General features: G+C 39.0%; 1 protein-coding gene across 3 annotated transcripts in view; it reads left to right on the top strand.

Moving 5' to 3' along the window:
- Window positions 1–18,482, top strand: part of KNG1 (kininogen 1) — a 28,016-nt gene extending 9,534 nt beyond the window's left edge. The window contains exons 6-11 of one of the 3 annotated variants that reach the window (XM_059163192.1): window positions 7,969–8,053; window positions 8,734–8,903; window positions 14,365–14,472; window positions 14,590–14,676; window positions 16,119–16,196; window positions 18,244–18,482. In XM_059163192.1, the coding sequence (XP_059019175.1) occupies window positions 7,969–8,053; window positions 8,734–8,903; window positions 14,365–14,472; window positions 14,590–14,676; window positions 16,119–16,196; window positions 18,244–18,324 (609 nt within the window). In that variant the 3' untranslated portion in view covers window positions 18,325–18,482. Of the gene's footprint in view, window positions 1–7,968; window positions 8,054–8,733; window positions 8,904–14,364; window positions 14,473–14,589; window positions 14,677–16,118 lie in introns of all 3 variants that reach the window. The other 2 variants (XM_059163191.1, XM_059163193.1) reach the window with 2 other exon arrangements.
- The last annotated feature ends 7,841 nt before the right edge of the window (window positions 18,483–26,323 follow it).

The following is a 26,323-nucleotide window of genomic DNA, read 5'->3' as shown; positions in this document are numbered from 1 at the left end:
TCTGCTCTCCCTGCTTGTGCTTTCCCTCTCTCTTTCTCTGACAAATAAATAAATAAATTTATAAAAAAAAGTGACGAAAAACTAATATGCCAAAACATAAAATATAGTTAACTTTTAGTTGGAAATTTTGGAGCTTTTTCTAATTCTTCATACTTTTTGGAACTCTTCAGTACTTTTTAAGGTCTTTGATGAAGTTTGTATTTATTTCTTAATTAGGAAAAATTAAAAGGACAGCCTTAAGAGAGTGAAAAGACAATCCACAGAGTGGGACACAATAATCCCTTATTTGATAAGGGTTTAGTATGAAGAATATATTATTAAAAGCCCTTACATTGCCACAACAAAAAGACCACCCAATTTAAAAATGGGCAAAAGGATTCAATAGATGTTTCTTTCAAAAAGACATGCAAATGGGGGCACCTGGGTGGCTCAGTGGGTTAAGCCTCTGCCTTTCACTCAGGTCATGATCTCAGGGTCCTGGGATCGAGTCCCGCATCAGGCTCTCTGCTCAGCGGGGAGCCTGCTTCCTCCTCTCTCTCTCTCTGCCTATCTGCCTACTTGTGATCTTTCTCTGTCAAATAAATGAATAAAATCTTAAAAAAAAAAAAAGACATACAAATGGCCAATAAGCACACGAAAAGGTGCTCAACATGGTCAGCCATCAGGGGGATGTAAATATGAACCATACTGAGCTGCCACTTGACACCCAGAGGGTGGTTGTCATTTTTAATAAATTGGGAAATCATTTCTCATTTTTAATAATTGGGAAATAGCATGTATTGGGGAGGATGTGGAGAAATTGGGAATTTTGTATATTGCCAATGGGAACATAAAATGATGTAGCCACTGTGGGAAACAATTTGGCGCTTCCTCAAAAAGTTAGACATAGAATTACCACATGACCCAGCAACAGCAAGCCTAGGTGTATGTACCCAAACAAATTGAAAATGGAGACACAAACAGATACTTGCCTGGCAACATTCTCTGCAGCATTATTCACACTAGCAGAAAGGTGGAAACAACACAAAGGCCCGTCAACAGATGAATGGGTAAACAAGATGGGATATATATATATAAAACAATGGAAAATTCTTAATCATAGAAAGAAATCCCAACACACACTACAATATGGCTAAACCTGGAAAATGTTATGCTAAGTGAAAGAAGCCAGACACAAGAAGACGCACGTTGCGTGATTCCACTTATATAATATCTAACCTATGCAAATTCATAGAGACAGAAGGTGGATTAGAGTTTATCAGGGACTGGAGGAGGGAGAATGGGGATTTACTGTTTAATGGGTACAGGATTTGTGTTTGGGGTGATGAACACGTCTGCAAATTATTAGTGGTGAGGGCAGCACACCACTATGAATGTACTTAATGCCCTGAATTATACATTTTTAAATGGCTAAAATAGGAAATTTTATGTTGTAAGTATTTTAGCATAATAAAAAGCATAATATAAAAAGAAAAGGAGAGGAATCCTCTAAAAGCATAAGCTCTCACTACTGTTTCACTTTGTCAGTTTGATTCAAGTCCGGCCATTCAAGCATCTATGAATACCTCATGCTCCTCTGTGTACTTAGTGGTGTGAAGGGACAGAAGCCTACAATGCTCTCTAGCCTCAATTTTTCTGCATTGGCTTGTTAGAACCTCAGTTTAGTTTTCTCTTCACCCCCCAGAGAGACACAAGGGCGGGTGGGGGTCACAAAGCCAATCAGACTTTTGGAATAGCTTCTCTGAGCCTCCATGGCCTCGTTTGCAAAAGAGTGAAGAATAGCGACACCTGTCTCACAGATGGCTTAGCGTAGTTCAAGGGCATGAAACAGAAATGAAATGTTTTGCCCACAACTGGTATAGTGTAAAGCCTTGCTATGCAAAGTGTGCGGCAGTGAGTGGCAGAAACAGCATCACCAGGGAGGCTGTTGGAAAAGCAGGAGCTCAACTCCACTCCAGCTGATTCAGAATCTGCATATTAACAAGATTCTCTGGTAATTTATTTGTCTGAAAAGCACTGATTTGAGAGGTTTCATAAATAATTTTCGGGCCACTTTGCATACTAAAATCACTCTGCTAGCTTTAAAAAACACCTATTCCCAGGTGATTCACCCAGACATTCTGATGTAATTGTTCTGGGTTGGGTCCCTAGAATCAGAATGATCTAGAAGCTTCTCAGGTGAACCAAATATACTGATAGAATTCAGAACCTTTGGGCTACTTCTCCCCATCTGAAATTAAGGTATTCTAAGTCTGATGTTCCCTGTATCTTTCAAAAATATGACATTATATATGTATGTATTATATATATGTAAATAATATGTATGTATATATGTATATATGTATATATGTATATATACATATATACGTATTATGTATATATGTATATAATATGTATGTATATGTATAATATGTATATATACATACATACATATATATATTCCTATTTTGGAAATATACATGTATAGAAAACTTTAAGAAAATGCAAAAACAGAGAAAAAAATAGAAAAAAATAATACTGAACCACACATGCCCAAACATCCAAAGACATCTTAGAGTATTTCTCCTCCTTTCATTTTTGTAAGGCATACAGACAATTTTTGGTAATTTTTTTGTCTTTTAATAGTTGTATTTATTTTACATGCTACATTTTTCCCCTAAATATTTTCCTATGCCATTAAAACTCTCAATAAACTTCTTTTTAAATAACTGGAATATTCTAGTGAGTATACCATAGATTATTTTCTAATTACTTTTCTTTTTCTGGACATTTGGTTTCTTCCTATTTTTATTATAATTAATAACTCACCAAACATTTTTTAGAATAAACTTCTTTCTGTATTCGGCATTTTGTTCTCTCAGAATAAACTCTCCACTTTACGCATAGTATAAGATTGTATAGACGCTCTTAAAACTCTTATCTAGAGAAAGAACAAAGATGGAAGTATCATAGTTCTTGATTTACTACAGAGCTTTACTATAAAGCTATAGTAATCAAAGTAGTATGGTACTGGCATGAAAACAGACAGAGACCAATGGAGCAGAATAAAGAGCCCAGAACGAACCACGCTTATGTGGTGATCTCTGACAAAGGAGATAAAAATTTACAGTGGGGAAAAGACAGTCCCTTCAACCAATGGTGTTGGGAAAATTGGACAGCAACAAGCAAAAGAAGAAAATTGGACCACTGCCTTATGTCATAAACAAAATAAATTCAAAACGGACTAAAAAGTTGAATGTGAGACCTGAAACCATTATGCTTGTAGAAGAAAACAGAGACTGCTCTTTGATATTCGTTTTAGAAATGCCTTTTTGGATCAGTCTCCTCAGGCAGGGGCAACAAAACTAAAATAAGCAAATGAGATTATATCAAAATTAAAAGCTTCTGCACAGTGAAGGAAATCATCAACAAAAAAAAGTAGGCTACTGAATGGAAGAAGATATTGGCAAATCACACATCTGTTAGTGGGTTAGTGTCCAAAATATATAAAGAAATGACACAAATCAACACCAAAAAAAGAAATAATCCAATTTAAAAATGGGCAAAGGACATAAACCGACATTTTTCCAAAGAAGACACACAGATGGCCAACACATACATAAAAAGAAGCTCAGCCTCACATCACTCATCATCAGGAAAGTGCAAATAAAACCACAGTGAGGTATCTCACACCTGTCAGATTCACTAGTATCAAAAAAAAAGCTAAAAAATAACAAGTGTTATTGCTGAGGAGAAAGGGGAACCTTGGTGCACTGTGGGTGGGGGTGGGGATGTAAATTGGTACAGCTGCTATGGAAAACAGTATCTTTTTTTTTTTTTTTGAAAACAGTATCTTTTTAAAAATATTGAATCACTATGATGTACACCTGAAACTAATAAGATATTATAACTATACTTCAATTTTTCCCAAAAGCTCTTAAAACTCTTGATATATATATAAATTGTTTGTTGAATGCATCAATTTAATTCTATCAGCAATGTATACTCCTGATAGAATTCAGTATTAAAAATACAAAACAAAACAAAACAAAACAAAAAACCTGGCTGGATCAATTGGTAGAGCAGGAGACTCTTGATTTTGGGGTCATGAGTTCAGGCCCCCACCTTGGGGCGGAGTTTACTTTAAAAAAAATGTGAATTAAAAAGTCATGAAGGTTAAAAAAAAAAAACTTAGCTAGTTTCATAGACAAAAACCTTTTTAGTTTTCATTTTATCAGTGTAGTTAATATGCATTTATTTAGCCAATATGTTTTCATAGATTTGTTGGAAATTTATGGGTTGAATTTATAAATTGTCTTCTATATTCTTCGTCCATTTGTCTTTGGAATAAATCTTAAAGATTTGGAAAGTCATATTTCTATAGTAAATGTATCAGTGCTTTGTCATATCTTCTCAGTTGTTTACTTTTTAGTTTTCATTATACTATTTCTGACTTACAAATAGATTTTTTTTTACAGGTGGCCAAATCTACCAATATTTTCATTTGAAATTTTCCACCATTTGCACAGCAGTCACTTTATTTTTTTTTTCTAGTTTGTCTATAGTCAGTATTTTATAACGTAAGTTTCAATCCTATCTGGAATTAATTTTGATGTATCTCGTGATTTTTTTTTCAATTTTTTAAGAGAATAACCAGAAGTTGCAACAGTCTGCTACATAAATTAATGACAACTTTTATTCCATAGCAGTCTTGTCCAAAAAAATGTGTTCTCTGTTTTTATATCAAAACTACCATGTTTAAACAACCATAGGTTCATAGAAAGTTTAAATATGTGATTTATTATCCAGTGTTTATATCTTCAAAACCAACCTTAGAAAAAATTTGTGAGAAAAACTTACATTGTCACATATTGGGATTCCATTACATGTCTAAATTAATTTGAGGAGAACCCATATGTACTCTCATTTAGTCTTTTTAGTCCAGAATTTGGTATACATCTCAATTTAGACAAAGTTTCATTTTATATTTCTAAAGTTGTGGGATTTTCTTTATATATATCCAGAATATTGCTCACTAAGGCTATTTTTAAGTTTCGTTTTGGGTTTTGTTTTTGTTTTTATTTTTGGTTATTGCTATGAGGAATTAGATCCTTTTGTTTTTATTTTCTTCTCTTTTTAATAAATTATTGTTAGAAAGAAATGTATACTTTTTATGCATTTTTCTTACATCCAGCAACTCTGCTGAATTCTCACTAGCTTTAAGAGCTTTTCATTGATTCTTTTGATTGCTCTTGATATACAATAATATCTTATGCAAAAAATATTTTTATTTTCTTTTCTGATGCTCAATTTTTTGTTCAATGTCTTAATGAATTGACCCAAACAGACATAATTTTTGAAGTAACAGTGATCCAACACCATCATGTTTTATTCCTGATTTTATTGGGAAAGTCTCAAAGTGTTTGTCATTATGTATTATATGTGCTGTGGGTTCCAGGTAGACATTCTTTGTCATGTTAAGGAAGCATCCTTACATTCCTGTTCTTTAAAGAGTTTTGTTCTTTTTGTTTTGTTCTTAAATAAGGAATTGGTATTGAATTCAGCAAATGGTTTAGAACAGATATTAAAATGTCATATTTTGTTTTCCCAATTTGTTTTTTAAAGATTTTTTATTCTTTTGAGAGAGAGAGCCAGAGAGAGCATGCGCACAAGCAGGGGGAGCGGCAGTGGGAATGGGAGAGGCAGACTCCCTGCTGAGTATGGAGCCCGACACAGGGGCTCAGTCACAGGACCCTGAGATCATGACCTGAGCCAAAGGCAGAAGCTTAACCATCTGAGCCACCCAGAAGCCCCTGCTTTCCTAATTTAATCTGTTATGTTGTTTAGACTGCTTTCCTAAAGTAATCTTTGGGTTCCTAAACTAAACTCTATTCGTTTAGTTTAATTACTTTTTAGATCTATGTTTGGATTCTATTTCTAATTTAGGAATTTGACATCTATATTTAGAAGTGAAAGGGCTTTAACAGTTTTCTCTGTGTGTGTATGTACATTCTATTTTTTCAGGTTTTGATATCAGGATTAGAATTTTATAGAATGAAAATAGTTTGCCACTGTTTTAGTTTCTTTCTTTTTCTTTTCTTTTTTTTTTTTTTTGTCAGAGAGAGAGAGAGAGAGCGATCACAGGCAGACAGAGTGGCAGGCAGAAGCAGAGGGAGAAGCAGGCTCCCTGCCGAGCAAGGAGCCCGATGTGGGACTGGATCCCAGGATGCTGGGATCATGACCTGAGCTGAAGGCAGCTGCTTAACCAACTGAGCCACCCAGGCGTCCCACCACTATTTTAGTTTCTTAAGTTTATTTTTTTAGTAATCTCTACACTCAACATGGGGCTCAAACCCAAGACCCTGAAATCAAGAGTCACATGTTCTACCCACTGAGCCAACCAGGCACTTCTGCCACTATTTTCTATATTCAGAAACAGCTTATACAACATGGAAATATATATACTTCTTTAATTTTTAAAATGATTCATCCATAAAACATCTATATTGTTTGGAGGTGAGAAGTGGAATGCAGTTAAGAGGAATAACATCCTCTCCTTCCAGTCATTCATCTATTCAAATCTTCTTGTTTTTAAGTCAGTTGGTTAATTATAATGTTCAGAAAATTATCTATTTCTTTGGAATTTAAATTATCACACACTTGTTCATAATATTCTCTTATATTTTTATACTTCTCTGTACACTTTGCTCTGTTGCCTTTTTTTGTGCTTGATTTTTTTTCCTCACCCCAAGAGCGATCTTTTGAGTTTATTTTTTAATGCTAATGCTGTTTTCTAACTTCTCAGTATTGCTTTTACCTTCATTGTTTTCTCCTTCTTATTTTCCTGAAGACTGTTCATTATTCTTTTTCTTGAACTTCTTGAGATAAATACGTAGATTTAGGAATGTTTTGTTTTGTTTCTTGCCTCTTTAAATTACAAAAGCATATAAAGCCACAAGTTAACTTTAAATGGCACTCTGGCAATATGATATGGAATTTTCATTTTTGTTTTATCTTTTATTTCTTTCCTTATCCAAGGAACCCTAACTAGTTAGCCAAGTGTGTTTATATTTCCAAGTAGTTCATTTTTATTTACTTATTTGGTTAAACATGTAAATAATGTAATATTAATTTTCAGGGAGGTTTTTTTTTTTCCTTTTGATGTTGAGGCCAAAGAACATGGCCTGTATTATATTTGATTTGATAAATTTATTGTGGCTTTTTTATGGCCCAGTGTGGAAGTGATTAAAAATTTTGTACCATACTTATGAAAGTGTCATTTTAAATCATGTGTATCATATGGAAATGTGATTTAACTAGATATTTATTATATTATTCAAGTCTTCTATTACCTTATTTATTTTTTAATCCATCTGGCCTGTCTTCAATTTATAGTTGTATGTTTTATTTCTCACCACAATGATTTCTATCCATTTCTATTCCTATATGTTTCCTGCTTTCTGTATCTTGATTCTGGGCTTCTAAACTATATCTTTTATGTAAATAAAATAATCTTCATACTACCTTTATGAGTTTTTGTTACCTTGAATTTTACTTTTTCCAATATAATTTTTTTGTCGTATTTGCCTCATATAACTTTGCTCACCCATTATATTTAAACTTTATCTTTTTTATTATAAGATAGTATATTTGAAGATGTAATACCTTAATTTTGTTTTTAGATTAACCTAAAATTCATTACCTCTCTTAAAGAAAATTTTATCTGTTCACTTTTATGGTTATTATTTCTACACTGGGTATTCTCTTCATCTTGGTTCATGTTTCTGTGGGTTTGTGCCTATGTGCTTATTGTTGATGCTCTTAGCTGTCTTCTATTCCCTCTTCACAATCAGACTATGTTTTGTTTTCATTTTCTACATGATGATTTGTAAAGTCAACATCCTATCTTTAGTTTTACAAGTTGATTACTTTAAAGGTTCTTAAAAATGTTCTTACTTTCTGTACCCATATACTTTTTTAAAAAACCAGGATATTGGTGAATGTACAGATGAGGCATATGTGGATCCTCAGCTGAGAATTGCTTCTTTCTCGCAGAAGTGTGACCTCTATCCAGGTATGACGTGATACATGTTAGTGCTCTACTAGTGCCTCTTGGCCCCTGACAATGGGCTAGGTCTTCTCACAGGAATTGTGTTTTAGTTTCCATGATATGCCACCAAGTCTGTAATATCAGTAGACCTTCCCAAGAACAACTTACCCTGTCTCTGCCCAGTTGGGCGGCGACAGGTGCAGGTGACACTGCTCTGTAAGTAGCCAGAAGGGACTATGGTGATGACAAGGGGAAATGGGTGGCCTCTGGGTACAATACCAAGAGTTGGCTTTTCTCACTCTTGGAAGTTAGTCGTGTGCATTTCATGGTGAGAAGCATTACGGAATCTGCCTGCTCACCAGAATCATAGGACTTAAAGTTTCCCACTTAGAGAGTCATTCCTTTAAGTTAAGCATTGTTCTTTATAGGTGGTTCCATCAAGATGCAAAAACTTGGGAAAAATACAGCAGATTGATTGTGCCACTAACACCTACTGGTTGAATGTTTTCTTAAACACACTTGGCTCTGAGAAGAGAAAAAGCGGAGAGGCCAGAAGATGTGCAGACAACTTCTGCTCGCTCACTGCTGAGCATTGGGCTGTCACATGGCCCTCTACAAATAGATGCTAGGTCATGTACAGGAGAGCTACTCGGCTAGACTTTTCCTTCTGCTGCACACACTAATTTGAAACGTCTTTCTTTCAGGGGAGGATTTTGTACAACCTTCCCAGATTTGCACTGGCTGCCCCAAAGACATCCCTGTCAACAGCCCAGAGCTGGAGGTGCCTCTGAATCATTCGATCGCAAAGCTTAATGCAGAGAATAACGGAACTTTCTATTTCAAGGTTGACAAAGTGAAAAGTGCAACAGTACAGGTCTGTAAAGTATGCTACAAAAAGAGTGATATTATAGCCTAAGTGTGACTTGCTGACTAATTTTGCCATTGTCCTTGGTTCTGCATTGGGAACCAGCATACCCAGGGAATAGGATTTGGGAGATCTGAATTTCAAGTGCCAACCTCCCTGCATTCTTTGTGTATGATCTTGGAAAAGTCATTTAGAACATGTTCTCCATTTTCTGTCTGTAAAGGATGGGGTGAGGATCGAATACGAACATATCTCAATCACTTTTCAAACTCCAAAGTGCTCTATAAATATTTGCAACTATTACATAATTAGCAAAATGCAGTGCCTGGAAAAGCAAGACTTACTCTCTGCCTTTCTAGATTCATTCTCATAGCATCACTTAGTGCCTTGGGCTTGGCCCCATTTTTCTGTCTTTGTCCAGATTCTTCTGACTCATCTTCATGTCATTTCTCCCCTGCCTTGGGTGCCCTTCCCTCTTTCAGATGTACCCTCTGGGGATTCATCTCTCTTTCCATGCCTTGTCAGGAGAGGCTGAGGGGTATCCTATTCCAGGGGGTCAGGAGAGACCCAGCTCTACCACAGCACCACCACTGTCCTGGGTGACCCTGGAGTCACTCAGACTCACTCAGCCCTATGGCTCCATCTGAAAAAACGAGTGGCTGGCTTAATAGAACCCAGATTCCTTCTACTCCAGAAGCCTATAACCAATGTATTCATGGAGAGAGTCCTATGATACACCTCAAAACTGACTTCCCTAAATGCAAGCTAAAGAAAAGTAATCAAAATAGAACCAAACTGTTATAACAAACCAACATAATCTTTATAATCTGGTGAAAGAAATAGCACTAAAAAAAATTCATACTTTGGCTCAGTACTAAGCCAAATTTCTAATTTCTAGAAATATAAACTAGAAGGAGTATTTATATACAGTGATATTCATCGTAGCTTTAACTGCAACACCCCCCCCCCCAAAAAAAGATAAACTGTCAAAACGATCAATAATCTAGAAATGATTCACTATGTCTGACATTCTTACAATAGAGTATTTTTAAGCAGCAATTTGAAAGCATCTTTGTGAGGCGTTCTTGGTGTGGGCAATGACTCCTGCTAAAATATGCAGGGAAAAACAAGAGGCCATAAAATGAACATACATTCTGTCCTCAACTGTGTTATTAAAAAGTACAGAATACAATACTGAAAAGAGACAAAGCTCACAGACTATTCACAGTGGTGGTTTTTTTGTTTTGTTTTGTTTTTAGGTGACAGGACAATGGGCTATTTATGTTCATCTTTCCAATTTCCTGTTCTAGTTTTTTTTTTTTTTTTTTTTTTTTAAGATTTTATTTATCACAAGTAGGCAGAGAGAGAGGAGGAAGCAGGCTCCCTGCTGAGAAGAGAGCCCCATGCAGGGCTTGATCCCAGGACCCTGAGATCATGACCTGAGCGGAAGGCAGAGGCTTAACCCACTGAGCCACCCAGGCGCCCCTCCTGTTCTAGTTTTAAGAAAACCTCTAAACAAACAGCATGAAAGTAAACCAAACCTGACCCTTTGTCCCCTACTCAGGCGCTTGCTCCTGTCCCCAAGGCCGGCCCCCTCCTCCTGGTCTCACCAGCGCGTGCCTGGCACGGGGTTCCCTCCGGGAAGGCGAGAGAGAATCCCGGCCACTTCTGTTTGTCAGCTCTCCCTGGCGCTCCACCTCTCCGCGTTGCTGGGACCATCCTTTGTTCTTCACGAAGCAGGAGTCGTGCAGTGCCTGCCATTTCTTTCGGGTCCGAGATTTGCTGTCGGGAAGAGAACCACTCATTCCCAAGTGTGACTGTCTAGTCCTCTCGATCGCTCTAGTTCCCTCTGTAAGATAGCCAATGCGCTCTCCAGCGTGCATGCGGGTTTGTTTACGCTAAGAATGCCGGGGAACCACAGTAGGTAATGCTGTGTGAATGGAAGGCAACTGACAGCCCTCCGTTGCCAGATCGAGCTGGAATATCGTGAAGATTTCAAACTTACTTTTCAGGGACGATGCCTTACTGATGCCTGTGTTGAAAGAGAGAGCAATTTGACTGCTCGAGGATAGATACACAGGGCAGCGTTGGTGGAAGCAGCCCCTTTACTAAAAAACTCGATTTATCATAAGATGATTTTGTTAAGAGCCACGCTCCATATGACCAATCTGCCAGATTGCTAGAGATTTCTTTTCCAGTTTTAGTCTTGCCTTGGCTTTGCATGTTTAGTCCTGTGTGGGTGCATATCTATTCATATTTCAGAAACTGAGAACTTCTTAAATCCTCCATTTTTCAGTTGTGAATGGTTGTGATTTCTGTCACATGCCCGTTATTTTGCCCCACTCCTGCTGCTGCTGTCCGCCCCCCCCCCCCACCCGCCCCATCAGCATTCCTCCCTGCCTCTGCTCAGATGAGTATACATCAAGGATCCGTGTGTGTGCACTGAGGAGGTTCTCCTTGGACAAAATCTTGGAAATGTCAAGGAATAGGTATAGGTATATGTCTAAGACTGAATGCAAATGGCTGAATGACAAAATTATTTGCAATGATGCTAATGTACATTCACACCAACTGGGTATAAGACACTGATGATCTCGAATTCTACTCCTCCCAGCGGTGATCAAAGCTGCATGTTCCCCAGCCCTGGCCAACAGCGGGCATCATCACTGGCTTCCATCTCTGCCAACATGGAAGATTAAAAAGGATGTTGCATTGCTTTTTAAATGTGCATATCCTTGGTTATTAATGAAGTAAACTTTTTTTTTTCCCAGGATAAATGATCATTTTAACTTCTTTCCTAAAATACCTGTTCATGTCCTTTCCACATTTGTTTTGGCATTGGGCTTTTTATTGATCCTACATTATGTTTTTCCCCAATTGCCTTGCTACTTTGCTTACTGTGATTTTGAGAATCAGTTTTCATTTTTGTCAAGTCAAATTTAGACATTTTCCCCTCCCTTTAGGTTTTCTTCTGCTCTTCACCTAAGAAAGGGCTTCCTCATCCCTAGATGTGATGAATATTTATATCTGTTTGGCTCATTAATTTTAATTTTCAAACATCATTAGAACTTATATTGCTATATATATAGCATTCTCTATTTTAAAAACAAAACTTGGACAGGATGGATTTTAGCAGGGAAGACTACTGGTAAGAATGACACCTGTCATTCTTAGTAGGTGATGATGGTGATAAAGGACATGACCTTGAGGTCCTCAAACAGAAGATGGCATTAGGTCTCCATTCCTCTGGACCCTGAATACAACTAAGCTTCCAGCTGTCATTTAATTATGTGTTGTCAACTTCTTTTTTTAAAAAAAGATTTTATTTATTGGACAGACAGAGATCGCAAGTAGGCAGAGAGGCAGGCAGAGAAAGAGGAAGGGAAGCAGGCTCCCTGCTGAGCAGAGAGCCCGATTCTGGGCTTGATTCCAGGGCCCTGAGATCATGACCTGAGCGTAAGGCAGAGGCTTTAACCCACTGAGCCACCCAGGTGCTGTCAACTTTCTTAGGCAACATCATATTGATCAACTCTAAGGCCAAAAAATTGGATTAAAGTATTCCCTGAAATGAGCCAGAAAATTTATGATCACCAAAGTATAGATGTTAAAACACTCTTAGAAACTTCCTCCCTACTTACACATACATTTGGAGTTTTAAAAGTTAATTATTATATTTCTCTTAATATTTTAACTATACTTACCCAGCGAGACAATACCAAGAAAGAAGGAAGAGGAACTTAGTTCTTCCTACAACTCTACCTTCCTCACTTGCCTCCCATCTTGCTTTTCCTGTGTTTCTACAAAATATAAAGAGATAGGGAAGATGTTAAGTTTTGCTTTTACAAATGGGATTGTACTATCACCCTATAACTTTATTTTTTCCAAAAATGGTCTTCCTTCTAGGTCAACAGATATGTATGATGTATTCTCTTGACAGCTACATAATCTCTCTTTCTCTCTCTCTCTCTCTCTCTCAAACACACACACACACACACAAACACACACACATGCACACACACGTAAACAGTCTGCTTAGACTACCATAGTAAAATAGCAAAGTTTGGGTGATTTAAACAATAGGAGTTTGTTTCTCATAGTGCTAGTAGCTTAGGAGTCTAAAAGTCAACCAATTCGGTTCCCTGGCGAAGGCTCTCTTCCTGGCTTGCAGATGGCCACCTTCTTGCTGTGTCAACTTCAGAGAGAGCAAGTGAGCTCCGGTCTTATGAGACCTTTCTAAAGACACTTCTTTAAGGATACTAAGCCCATTATGAGGGTACCAACATGACCTTATCTAAATCTAACTACCTCCCAAAATATCTATCTTCCAATACCATCACATTGGAGGTCAGGACTTCAATATACAAGTTTGGTGGGGGACATAGTCAGTTCATATCACACACACACACACACACACACACACACAAATCCTAGAATTAAATACCAAATAACTTGATCTAGAAACGACATCACCTTCTTAACATATAATTTAGAAACATTTTTATCAAGTGTATTTTTCAGGGTAGAAGAAATATAAGATATGGCATTTTTAAAAGACTTAAAAAGTCATCCCTGGGATTTTTTAAAATATTTTATTTATTTATTTGACAGAGAGAGAGATCACAAATAGGCAGAGAGACAGACAGAGAGAGAGATGAGGAGAAGCAGGCTCCCCGCTGAGCAGAGAGCCCCATGCGAGACTCGATCCCAGGCCCCTGGGATCATGACCTGAGCCGAAGGCAGAGGCTTAACCCACTGAGCCACCCAGGCGCCCCCATCCCTGGGATTTTTACTGAAGTCACAGTAGTTTAAAAAAATGAGATTAATTTCTTAAATAAATAAATGAGGTGTGCCTCTTCTAGACCAAAACAAAACAAAACAAACAAACAAAAAAAAACCACACAAACTGCTTAAAGGAAGACAACATGATTAAAGACAAATGATTAAAGTTGTTGCTAAAGATTAAAATATATTCTTAATGTAAAAAAGAAAGAGGAGAAAGCTCAAAAATCCCAATATTTTTCTAATCAAATAATTCTATAGTGGTAACAACTCAGTATTTCTCTAACATAAGATTTGGCAGGATGATAAGACATTTCAAAGAAAATATTTAAGTTTTTCTTCCTACTTTTCTTAGATTCTATTACAACTTGAGCCCTTGAATTATTCATGAATTTTGCAGCTGTCAAACAATAAAATTCAGAAAAATATAAAAATAGAAATTATAGCTTGCTTCCCCACCTCCCCATTTAGAAAGGGAAATGAGACCGACCAGTCATGAGCCAAATATTTTTCACATGCATACAAATTGAAAGTTCTGTTGTCAAACATTTGTACTTTTCTGTGTAACTCTCATTTGTTCAGTATATAATTAAAATGTCAATATTCTCCCCCAAAAGTTCTTAGGGTAAAAACATAGGATGTATTATATAGTATTAATTAAGCTCCTACTTTGTGCTAATTAATTATCCAGGTGGTAGCTGGAGAGAAATTTTCAGTTGAGTTCACAGCCAGGGAAACCATGTGTTCCAAGGAAAGTAACGAAGAGCTGACAGAAAGTTGCCAGATCAATAAATATGGAGTGAGTAATAATACAACTATATACCTGTTCTCTGGAAAACTTTTTGATGTTTTATACTTGTTTAAGCGTCTCATGAATAACACTGTTCTCTCTTTTGGCTTCTGTTTTCATGGATAGCAAGCCCTAGAATGTAAAGCTGAAATTTTTGTGATACCTTGGGAGAAAAAAATTTACCCTACTGTCAACTGTCGGCCTCTGACAAAGGTATGATTCTAATTACAGTCAGCTCAGGTCAATTTTGCTCATTCTGAAAAGTCATATATGGAGGTTGAATATGAGCCATTATTTAAATGAACTGGGAGACTATCTTCTTAAAATGAGGGAAAACGCTCACATTTCTGTGCTGACCTCTTTATGGCCTGAGACGCGAGAACAGCAGTCCTCATAATTACTTGGCCGTGCCTTGTCAGCATCCCACAGGCAGGGGGCCCTCTCTTGGGGAAGGGCAAATGCTACTGTGGAGGGCTCACGCCAAAGCTGTGCACTTTCAAGGTGTGCCTGAGAGGAGCCCCAGCTCTCCCATGCCCACTGCTTACAGCCAAGGAGCTCTGGAGAAATGCAGATCTCAGCCCCCTCTGCACATCTGTTGACTTAAAATCTGCATTTTTGACATGATCGCTGGGTGGGGGGAAGTCATACCCATGTTCAAATTCAGGAAGCATTTCTTTGCATCATTTTTAAAAAATTTTTAAAAGATCCCTGGGAGGTAAGTAAAACTTTCCCTGTTTTCAAGGATGGCATACTAAAAATTACAAAAATGCTAAGAGTGCACCAAGTGCACTCTCTATCCCAGGCCCTGTACTGAGAGCATCACACCTATTTCCCTCATGACCCCTCTGTGAGGAAGGTGCTGTTGTTATCCTATTTACAGATAAGAAAAGTGAAGCTGGTGATGCTTGGATTCAAATCTAGATCAAATCAGAGCCCACCCTTTTCACTATGATGCTGATTCCTAGCAGGTTCTGACTTGTTTGCCTCTCCAAACCATGCCCTTTGTGCCACCAGACACTGCCTCTGACCAGCACATTCTCACAGTAGTGAAAATGTAGAGGAAATAACCCACAAGATCATATCTTCAGTGCAATTTGCCTCTTTTTACTTTTTTCTGATTTAGGATTTTGCCATGTGTCAGTATGTTATAGTCCAGCTGAAACATTATACAAAGACTGAGTTTCAAGCTGGTAACACTGCACTGCTAATGTGTTTTAATCCAACAAAGTAGTTGTGGATATATGCTCCCTAGATATTCAGCTCATAAAGCCAGTTAGGGCCTTTCAGGATAAAAACAATAATTGTGCTAATACAAACAGTATCAATGAATAAATAATATGCCATAGTTTTATGAAACCATTGACTTAGAAGATACCCTATACATTGTTCAGTACCACCACCCAATGTTTCCCAACAAAGGAAAAAACTCTCCAGCTTAGAGTACTAAGAACAATAATCAATACCCACAAATTATAAAATCAATCAAAAGAGGAAAAAATATTATCATCCTCTCTGGAATATTAATAGAGTATTTAAAGTCTGGTAGATAGGTCTTATTGTAAACTAAGATAGCATTGCCAGGATTCAGTCCCTTCTTTCTTCATGGATAGTATGGTTTTCACAGTAATGCATTCATCTTAATATTTCCTGTTTAGATCATATTGATGAAAAGGCCTCCAGGTTTTTCACCTTTCCGATCAGTACCCATGAAGAAAATAGAAGAAGGAACAACTGTAAGTCCACCCCATGCTTCCATGGCATCTGTACAAGATGAAGAGCAGGATTCAGGAAAAGAACAAAGACCTACCCATGGGCATGGCTGGGGCCATAGAAAGCAAATAAAACATGGCTTTGGCCATGGGCATAAACATGAGCATGACCAAGGCCATGGGTACCACAGGGGACATGACCTTGGCCATGGACATCAGAAGCAACATGGTCGTGGCCATGGCCAACAAAAGCAACATGGCCTTGGCCATGGACATCAATGGGAACTTTACTATGACCCTGAACACCAAGGGAGACATGGCCTTGGCCATGGACATCACAGGGGACGTGGCCTAGCCCAGGGACATACACATGAGCATGGCCAAGGCCATGGAAAATATAAAAATAAAAGAAAAGACAATGGAAAGCATAATGGTTGGAAAACAGAGCATTTGGCAAGTTCTTCTGAAGATAGTGCCACCTCTTCTGCAGAGACACAAGAGAAGACAGAAGAGCCAACACCCTTCCCTTCCCTAGCCCAGCCAGGGATAGCAGTTACCGTGCCTGACTTTCAGGACTCAGATCTCATTGCAGCCCTGACGCCTAACCCACCATCTCCCACAGAGAGGGATGATGATTGGATCCCTGACATTCAGATACAGCCAAATAGCCTTTCATTTAACCTGGTATCTGACTTGCCAGAAAAAACCTCCCCCAAATGTCCTGGACGCCCTTGGAAGCCAGTTAATGGATTGAATCCAGCTGTGGAAGTGAAAGAATTTCATGATTTCGATCTTACTGATGCTTTATATTAATTTATGTAGACATGAGTCTTAACACTTGATCATTACTCCTCCCCATTGTCTAAATATCCTGATATAATGCACCAAAAGCCCCGAAGCTTCAGAACAGCCTAGAGAGAAGGGGTGAGATGCCCAGTGGGACACTGTCAATCTCTATGGACAACATAAAGCTGTGTACAGAATCCTAAATCCCCTCTGGGTCTTCCTCCCAAGACTTCTTTACTACCACCGAAAATGGACAAACTCCTGTGCCTTACAGCCTACCGCAATTGGTACAACAAATGTGTGCCTTAACAAATGTGTACCATAAAATGTATGTCATCAACTTTCATGCAAAGATTCTTGACATTCTGAATAAACTGTGGCATGTGGTCCCTGAACACATGTGAAAATAAGGGAAGTCAAGAGACTAAATGCTGCACTTCTTAATGGGAAAAAATATATATAACAATAAAACCTCCAGAGGTTAAAGAGACAAGAAAGAAAGACAGATCGGCCCAAGAGAGGACAGGGGGAAGTAAACTGATTGACTTTCAGTTTCTAGAATGACTAGTATGTCAAATAGTCACTCCCACTTGACAAAGCTGTCCTGATAATTCTCTTTCTGGGTGAGAGGGTTTCTTGTCAGTCAGTCATTTCTGTTTGCTCACGAAGTACCCTTTGCAACAGGGCTTTCACATGGGAGTTTTGTTTGTTTATTTGTTGCCTGGGCTACACTGAGTAATCCTGGGCTTTTAGCAACTCTGAGTTTAACGATAAGGACAGAAAGCAGAGGAAGTAATATCGAGGCAGTCTTGCCAAGGAAGATGTTTTTTCAGTATTTGACAAGGGTATATCCTGAGATGGGATGCAAAGTTCATTCAGAAATTTTATGAGGAAATTCCCCTTTAGCCTCACTTTATGATCATCTCATCTTTTTGCTGGGACGCTGAAGAGCACTGGTCTTTGCAAGAGAGAATAATACGATTGTCTTTAATTGCCTTATAACATGTGGGAGGCATATATTTTACAACCCTTGCTGTGCTTGTGGCCCAGGGAAATAAGATAGGGCTTTAAACAGCTACACTTCCCTGTGGATGAGTGCCACCGCTACTTCAGTGTATGGGATACATTTGAACCTCTGAGTTTTTATTTCATTTCCGATATTATCTGCACTTTTAAATAAAGAACCAATGATGTCAGGAAAAAGTCTCATCTTGTCAAATGGTTGCTTCACTCTTCTTTTGTTAAATGATAACAACAGATTAACAGAGTTTTACTATACTTACAGAGGCACCTAAGGTCCTGCGAGTACAAGGGCCGAGCTCAGGAGGCAGGGGCAGAGCCAGCATCTGAAAGCGAGGTCTCTTGACCAGTGGGCAGAATCTTCACGCCTGGCACAATAGCCCCAACAACCTCTATCTCCAGCCCTGGCTCGAAGGACAAGAAGATGGGATAAAAGTTAAAAAGAAAAATGCTATTCTACTGTTCTGTTGCTGGGTGAAATAAAGTTCAGTCTTGATGCTCTCATTCCTGGTGAATTCATGGTGGCGCTGTGGCTCTGTCATGGCAACTCCTAGCCCAGCTCTAGAGTGTTCGTCCTAACCAAGGCAGGAGTCCCTTGGGCGAGTCTACCTTACCACCAAGACTGCATCATTTAGTGGGTCATGTTTCTACCAGCAACTAAGGATTCTCCACCTTTCCTTCTCTCTCCTTCTGATTCCAGCCTAAACTGAAGAATAATGTGTCATACTTTTTTTTTTTTTTTATGGTCCAGATAATTACCAAAAAGAAAAGAAAATCTTGTGTTAATGGGATACCTACCAACTTCTCATTATTTGAAAATACCTAACCACAACAAAGTTCTTTAAAATTTTTAAAAATATCTTTCTGATCTGAGTAGAGGAGAAACTAGGAATCCAGTAGAAGAGAACGTGATAGAGATTTTGAATTTTCTGTAGTAAAACACAGGTATTGAATGCCTATGATAGCCATTTGCTGTGCTAATTTCCTTTTGGTGTGTAACTTAATTCTCACAAGCACTCAGAGGTTCCCCACGATCACCTTTCTTTTACAATGAGGAAACTGTAGCTCTCAGTGCCCTGCCCAGGGTCACACAATTAATATGTGACAGAGCTGAAATTCAAGACTTTTGAACTCCACTATGCCATATAATAATGAAACTTTGTTATCAAAGTTGTCATTACCAAAAAACACATCAAGATAATTTCAGATTCCAAGATGATCATTTGCTCAATCCAAAAACCCTTATTAAATAGCTCATTGAGGCTGGCGCTGTCCTAGGTACTACCCAGGGTACCTGAGTCAGGTGCAGGTTTGGCTCTTTTCCATTTGCTTAGTACAAGATCCTGAGTAGAAGAGAAAATTTTAAAAGCCATAAATCCTTTCCCTTAAAGAACTTGCAATCTCATTGGGCAGTCAAGAACGAAAGCCATTTAATCAAAGCCACAGTCACTTGTGGAGCAGTGAGTGGGCCTGTCTGATGTGATAGGAAGATGTGAAGAGGTGAAGAGGCCAAGGTGGAGAGAAAAAATGAAGTCCAGTTGGGAATTGAGATCAGAGTAAGCCACGGAGTGCCTTTTACATTTCTTGAGCTAAGATGTGTTGGAAGAGTGTTAAGACCCATTATACAGAAGATTCTGGCATGCACGGGTCAGATGAGACCAACTGGACTCAAAGCAGTGTCCCAGGCATATCTGGTCCATCACACCTTAACAGAAGAATGACTATTCAAGTCTGGCCTCCAAAGCCTACGGTTCTCACTTTACTCAACAACATGAAGTTGTTGTTCATGAACATGAAGATTTGGTCCAGTTTGGACCTTTTTAAGGTAAAATAATCATGAGTTTCCTATCACCCAGCACCCACATTTTACTCCTTTTTAAAAAAAAAAAATCTGCATTCTCCCCCTGAGCACACCCACAGTTTTTATTTGGCTCTAGAACCATGCAGTTGATCCCTTCATGCTTCGCTTCAGCATGGGAATTTCCTCTTGCCCAGTCCAAACGACATTCCTCATGTTGTCTGGGCCTGGGAGCTCAAGCAGGATGCCCTTCTTGGCTTTTTACCCTATATTCCATTTCCTGCCTCTAATCCTGGTTCCAAGAGACTTGAGGCTTGCTGATCTCATCATCCTTGCTGATCTCTTGCACCCAAGCTTGGCCCCCTTCTGCTGCTGCTCCATTCGCTAGACTTGTGGGACAGGCCAGACCTCCCCAAGGCCCCTGTGAGAAAATGCAGACATGATGCCAACCCACTCTTTGAGGAGTCCAGTGTCTTTCCCTATAAGTCGACCAGAAAGCCAAATATTGTCTCAACACCTTATGCAAAGTCTTTTGTTAAATTATATTCCTTCAACCTTTATTTTACAAGAATCTCCATTTGAACACCATTCTGTCTTTTGCACAACTTTAACTGGAGATTTTGCCCAGGGCATTCATACCAGAGGCAGTATAGGAGGTGCTCAAGAATCAGATTCTACAGTTAGTCCAAAAGCTGCGATTTATTTAATTCCTCAAGACCCAAGTTTCCTCACCTGAAATATAAGGTTGATAATGCGCTCATATCATAGACATGTTTGAGACTTAAAACAGCTAATTCCTTCAATGGGCATATTGTTTAGCCCTTGGCAAACAGTCAACAATGGGTAGCTATGAGGGGCTCCTGGCTGGCTCAGTCCTCAGGCCTCATGGGTTTAAGCCTCACATTGGGGGTAGAGATTGCTATAAAAAAAAAAATAAATAAAGGGTAACTATTGCATTATTAGGACATACACAATATATTATTTTTAGAGTCTAACTCTGGGGAAAGAATGTTTTGTCAGATAACGAGAGGTGTTGAACACAGCATCTGTGCCTTTTTGCCTTTGCAGTCATACTCAGGATTCAAAAGTTTTAATCAGCTCAGAAAGTGGCTGGTAGTGTCTACTCCTGCATGTCCAATTCCACAGGTTCTGAACCTTGGCTGCACATTCAAATCACCTACGGCGCTCGGAAAATATAGACCCAAATCTCCCAAGTATCACTATTTTTCTTAAGTTCTCCATTGTTTGTAATGCATCCAATAGTGAGAACAATTGATTTAGGCCCTCTCTGTTCTTTTTTTAATCTTAATTATCCAGATTTACATTGTTCCACTGTATTAACTCTTTTGAATCTTTTCGAAAACAGGAAGGTTCTGAAACTCACAAAAGATGGATAGATGGTCAGACGGAGACTATGAGTATTATATGCACCAGGATTGTCCCAATAAGAACCGAGAGTACAAAATGGGTATAAATGGCATTTCAAAGACTTAAAAACAAATGACTACATTTGAATGAAGGACAGGAATAAATAAAAAACGACAGAAAGTGTTCCAGTCTAGTGTGCCTAAGGGGATAGATTGACACAAGCAAGGAAATGGGGGAGGGGTGGTCTGTGCTTTCCAGTGACTCGCAGAGAAACTGACCCAAAAGGCACATCATTTCAGATATTTCAATACCTGGATGAACATGGGAAATCAACGTACAAGTGGAATATACATCCCTCCTCTGTCTCAAATCATTATTTCATTTCCTTTGCTATCTGTGACCCCCACCATACACCCAGGCGAGTATCATTTTACACCTGGATTAAGCTTATGACCGCTGTAATCAGAAGAGATTAGAAAGAACAGGAAGAACTGAAAGGGAAGAAATTGTTCTCTGAAAGTAAACTCAGCTTCTATTTCTACTACTGAGCCAGAAGGCTGAATCTAGCAAAAGACCTTTGTTACAACAGCTTTCCTAACTTTTGTCTTCTTTATCTGGCATGTGGAGATGGTATCATATTGACTGGGTGGAAATAACACTATTTTATCATGGCTATTAAAAATAATGAAATAGGGGCAGCTGGGTGGCTCAGTCAGTTAAACGTCTGACTCTTGGTTTCAGCTCAGGTCATGATGTCAGGGTCCTGGGATCGGGCCCTGCATTGGGCTCTCTGCTCGGTGGGGAGTCTGCTTGAGGATTCTCTCTCTACCTCTGTTCCTTCCCACTGCTCGCTCTCTGCTCAGCGGGGAGCCTGCTTCCTCCTCTCTCTCACCTGCCTCTCTGCCTACTTGTGATCTCACTCTCTGCCAAATAAATAAAATCTTAAAAATAAAATTAAAAAAAAAAGAAGCACTGATGTCAAGGCCAGAAGTCAGAGGTATTCTGGGAAGGATTTCTAGGTCAGTAAAAGGGCAGGACAAGAGGACAGATGTGGCCCATCCTCCTCAAAGAGTCTAGAATTATGTGATGAAGCAATCTAGAACCTGATAGACCAAGAGGAGAAGGAAAAACATACGGGCAATAATTTGCTTAGATTTTCCCTAAAAGTTTATTTAGCAGATGCCTCTTTCCTGCATTTAGTCTCTCTGTTTTGGACATCTGCTACTGCTTAGTTTGGAAAACCTATCCACCCCAAAACAACTTTATGTTCCATATACGGACGAGATAAATATGAATAAGTAAAAGCCCGAACATTTGGCAGGAAAATGTAGGACTAAGATTGAGGTTATTTATATTTAAATATTCATTTAAATGGTGAAATTCCTTATTAATGTTTCTTTCACATTCTTAGTATGTGTGTTTTCTTTTTTTTTTTTTTAATGAACCACTTTTTCAAGGTGATTTATTTTACTTTATTTATTTATTTATTTTTATAGAGAGGGAGAGAGAGAGAATCTCATGCAGGCTCTGCGCCCAGCACAGAACCTGACATGGGGCTCAATCACATGACCCTGAGGTCATGACCTGAGCTGAAATCAAGAGTCAGACACTCGGGACGCCTGGGTGGCTCAGTTGGTTAAGCAGCTGCCTTCGGCTCAGGTCATGATCCCAGCATCCTGGGATCGAGTCCCACATCGGGCTCCTTGCTCCGCAGGGAGCCTGCTTCTCCCTCTGACTCTGCCTTCCACTCTGTCTGCCTATGCTCGCTCTCGCTCGCTCTCTCTCTGACAAATAAATAAATAAAATCTTTAAAATAAATAAATAAATAAAAAGAGTCAGACACTCAACCGACAGAGCCTCGCAGGTGCCACAAGGTTTATCTATTTATTTGAGGCAGGGGAGGGGCAGAAGGAGAGGGAGAGAGGGAATCTCAAGCAGACTCCATGCTGAGCGCAGAGCCTGACACCTCCATCCCACCATCCTGAGATCATGACCTGAGCCAAAATCAAGATTCAGATGTTCAATCAACTTAGACACCCAGGCACCCCGTGTTCTTTCTTTTTATGTATTTTATAGTACGTAATCCTTTAGTGTTTTATGTGGGAACTTTAGAAAATACAGAATAATGTAAAGCAGAAAATAAAAGCTATTGTAATCTCACTAGCCAAATGAAACTACTGTGGAAATTTTGGTTATAACTTTCTAGAAATGTTTTCTCCAAATGTCTGTAGGTGTGTATATTCCAAAAAGGGACTTATGCTATAAATGTAGTATATAAAAATCATGACCATTTTTTATGTCCTTAGATTTGGTTCCCATAAATTCTTTCATAATTATAATAAATATATGAATGCCTTTTAAAGAATTTTTTATTTTTAAGTAATTTCTATGCCCAACACCAATCAATCTCTACTCACAACCCCAAGATCAAGAGGCACATGCGCACTGAGCATGTGAGTCACAACCCACTGAGCCAGCTCTGCACCCCAAATATATGAATACCTTTTTTTTTGTTTCTTTTTTGTTTTTTAAGAAGGCTCGGCACCCAGCAAGGAGCCCATGTGGAGCTTGAATGCAGGACCCTGAGACCTGAGCTGAAATCAAGAGTCGGAGGCTTAACTGACTGAGCTGATATAGCTTCCTACTGATACATTTTAACTGTGATGCCCTTCCAAAACATTGAAGTGGCCAAGAGAATTTGTAAGCATGATATTTATTGTTGTTTTTACTGTCCTGCCCTTTGACTCCTAGTACAAAAGGTGGGTCCATGAAATAGGTGGGGAGCCATCTGTCAGTAGCTGACCCAGAAGGAGGACCAATGGTCTTTACTTCTAGAATACATGTTTCTGCACTTGAGAGGAGATTCAGCTTCAATCTTAGTCCAGTGAGTGAGGATTTTTTGTGAAATTCCAGCCTTCGTAGGAAGCAAGTTTCTCTTCACTAGTAAAATGAGAAGTGGAATGAATGAGGGTGAGGGGCCACGCTCCTTTTCCAAGGTTATCTTTCCTCCTTTACAGGGAACTGCTGCCCCCCAGAGGATAAATGCTTAGGGGAAGGTCTCTCTGGGAAACTCCAGGCCACCGGGAGAAAAATTCTCTCCTCCTCCTCCTCCTCCTCTTCCTTCTTCTTCTTCTTTTTAAGATTTGTTTATTTGTGAGAGAGAGAGAGAGAGAGCACATGCATGTGCTTGCACGAGTGGGGAGAGGGGCAAAGGGAGAGACTCTTCAAGTAGACTCCCTGCGGAGCACAGAGCCCCAAGGCAGGGCTAGATCTCAGGACCCATGAGATCCCCACTCATGAGATCACCACCCGAGAGATTATGACCCATGAGATCACAACATGAGCGGAAAGCAAGAGCCTGTTGTCCAACCAACTGAGCTACCCAAGTGTCCCACTTTCTTTTCCTAATGAATACATTTCCATCCTTTCTTTTCCTTGCTCTTATGGAGTTGCTGTACAATTTCCATTTGCCTGAGAGTTTACTAATTCTCTTTTTTATCTGGCTGTGGGTTTTTTTTTTTTCCCATATGAAAGTTCTTATGTACCCAGGAGGATGTGGGACTCACAAACTTTCTGAAGCTTTGGCAGGGAAAGTTTTCTGTTCCTGGAGGAAACTAGTGTGGATCTGCCACAAACACCAGAGAACAAGAACCTCCCAGGGCAGAAGACTTTGAATTATATAGGATAACTTAGCCATGGAGGAAATTAAAAAATAAAGTCCAGTAAAATACCTCAAGTTTAGTGGGGCTCCTAGAGTTGGTTTCAAAAGACCACCAAAGGGATGCTTGGGAGGTTCAGTTGATTAACCATCTGCCTTGGGCTTAGGTCATGATCCCAGGGTTCTGGGATCAAGTCCTATATCAGGTTCCCTGTTCTGCTGGGATCCTGCTTCTCCCTCTGCCTCTGCCTCTCTCTCTCTCTCTCTCTCTCTCTCATGAATAAATAAATAAAATCTTTAATTTAAAAAAAAAAGACCACTAGACTTTATATGAATCTGAAAGAAAGAATCATAAAGTTTCTCCAGCAAAGTGAGACAGTAGGCCTGAAGAAAAAAAATCCTCCAGGCTGGGAGGAAAGGCAAATAAATGCTCTGTTGTCACCATGTCTGGGTGCCCAGCGGAAAAATTACAGCATGCAGCTTGTAGAAATGCATCAAGTATACTGAAGTTAGTCTATGGAAGAGAGCAACTTAAAAGGGACTTTTTCAGAGCACCTGGGTGGCTCAGTGGGTTAAAACCTCTACCTTCCATTCAGGTCATGATCCCAGAGTCCTGGGATGGAGCCCCACATCGGGCTCTCTGCTCTGGCATGAGCCTGCTTCCTCCTCTCTCTCTCTCTCTCTCTCTCTCTCTCTGCCTGCCTCTCTGCCTACTTGTGATCTCTGTCAAATAAATAAAAACAAACAAACAAAAAAACTTAAAAAAAAAGGGACTTTTTCCTCCTAGGGACTTCCAAGAGGAAAAGTTTAGATTTATATGAGAATTAATACTATGATTAAAATAAAGTTAGAATATACCAATTATGATATTAAGATAACTAAAGTATTAATAAAAATTTAAACAGTGTAGCTAGTATTTCTCTTATAAACATTCTCAAAAATGTTTTTAGATGAGGAAAAGGAAAATTTAGCTCTCATTGAATGTCCTTTCAATTCTAAAATAAAAAGTAGAGATAGGCAAATTGACATCTCACCCATAATTTATAGTTATAAAAAGGGAATGAAAAGACAAATGAAGGAGAACCCTTTATTTGTTAAATGATTAATTATAAAGAAACAGTTTCCTATGGAAAAGACTCTAAGAAATTCTTTTAGAGGGCACGTGGGTGGCTCAGTGTGTTAAGCCACTGCCTTCACCTCAGGTCATGATCTCAGGGTCCTTTCTGCTCAGCAGGGAGCCTGCTTCCCCCTCTCTCTCGCTCTGCCTGCCTCTGCCCACTTGTGATCTCTCTCTGTCGAATAAATAAAGAAAATCTTAAAAAAAAAAAAAAAGAAATTCTTTTAGAGGCACCTGTGTGGCACAGTAGGTTAAGCATTAGACTCTTGGTTTCAGCTCAGATTGTCATCTCAGGGTCCTGAGATGGAGCCCCTATTGGGCTCTGTGCTCAAGTGCTCAGAGGGGAGTCTGCTTAAGATTCTCTCTTCCTCCCCCTCTAAAATAAATAAATAGATCTTAAACCA

Source organism: Mustela lutreola, chromosome 2, assembly GCF_030435805.1.
Source record: "Mustela lutreola isolate mMusLut2 chromosome 2, mMusLut2.pri, whole genome shotgun sequence".
Taxonomy (NCBI): domain Eukaryota; kingdom Metazoa; phylum Chordata; class Mammalia; order Carnivora; family Mustelidae; genus Mustela; species Mustela lutreola.
The sequence above is the reverse complement of the archived record's forward strand: the minus strand, read 5'-3'. Positions and strand labels throughout refer to the sequence as shown.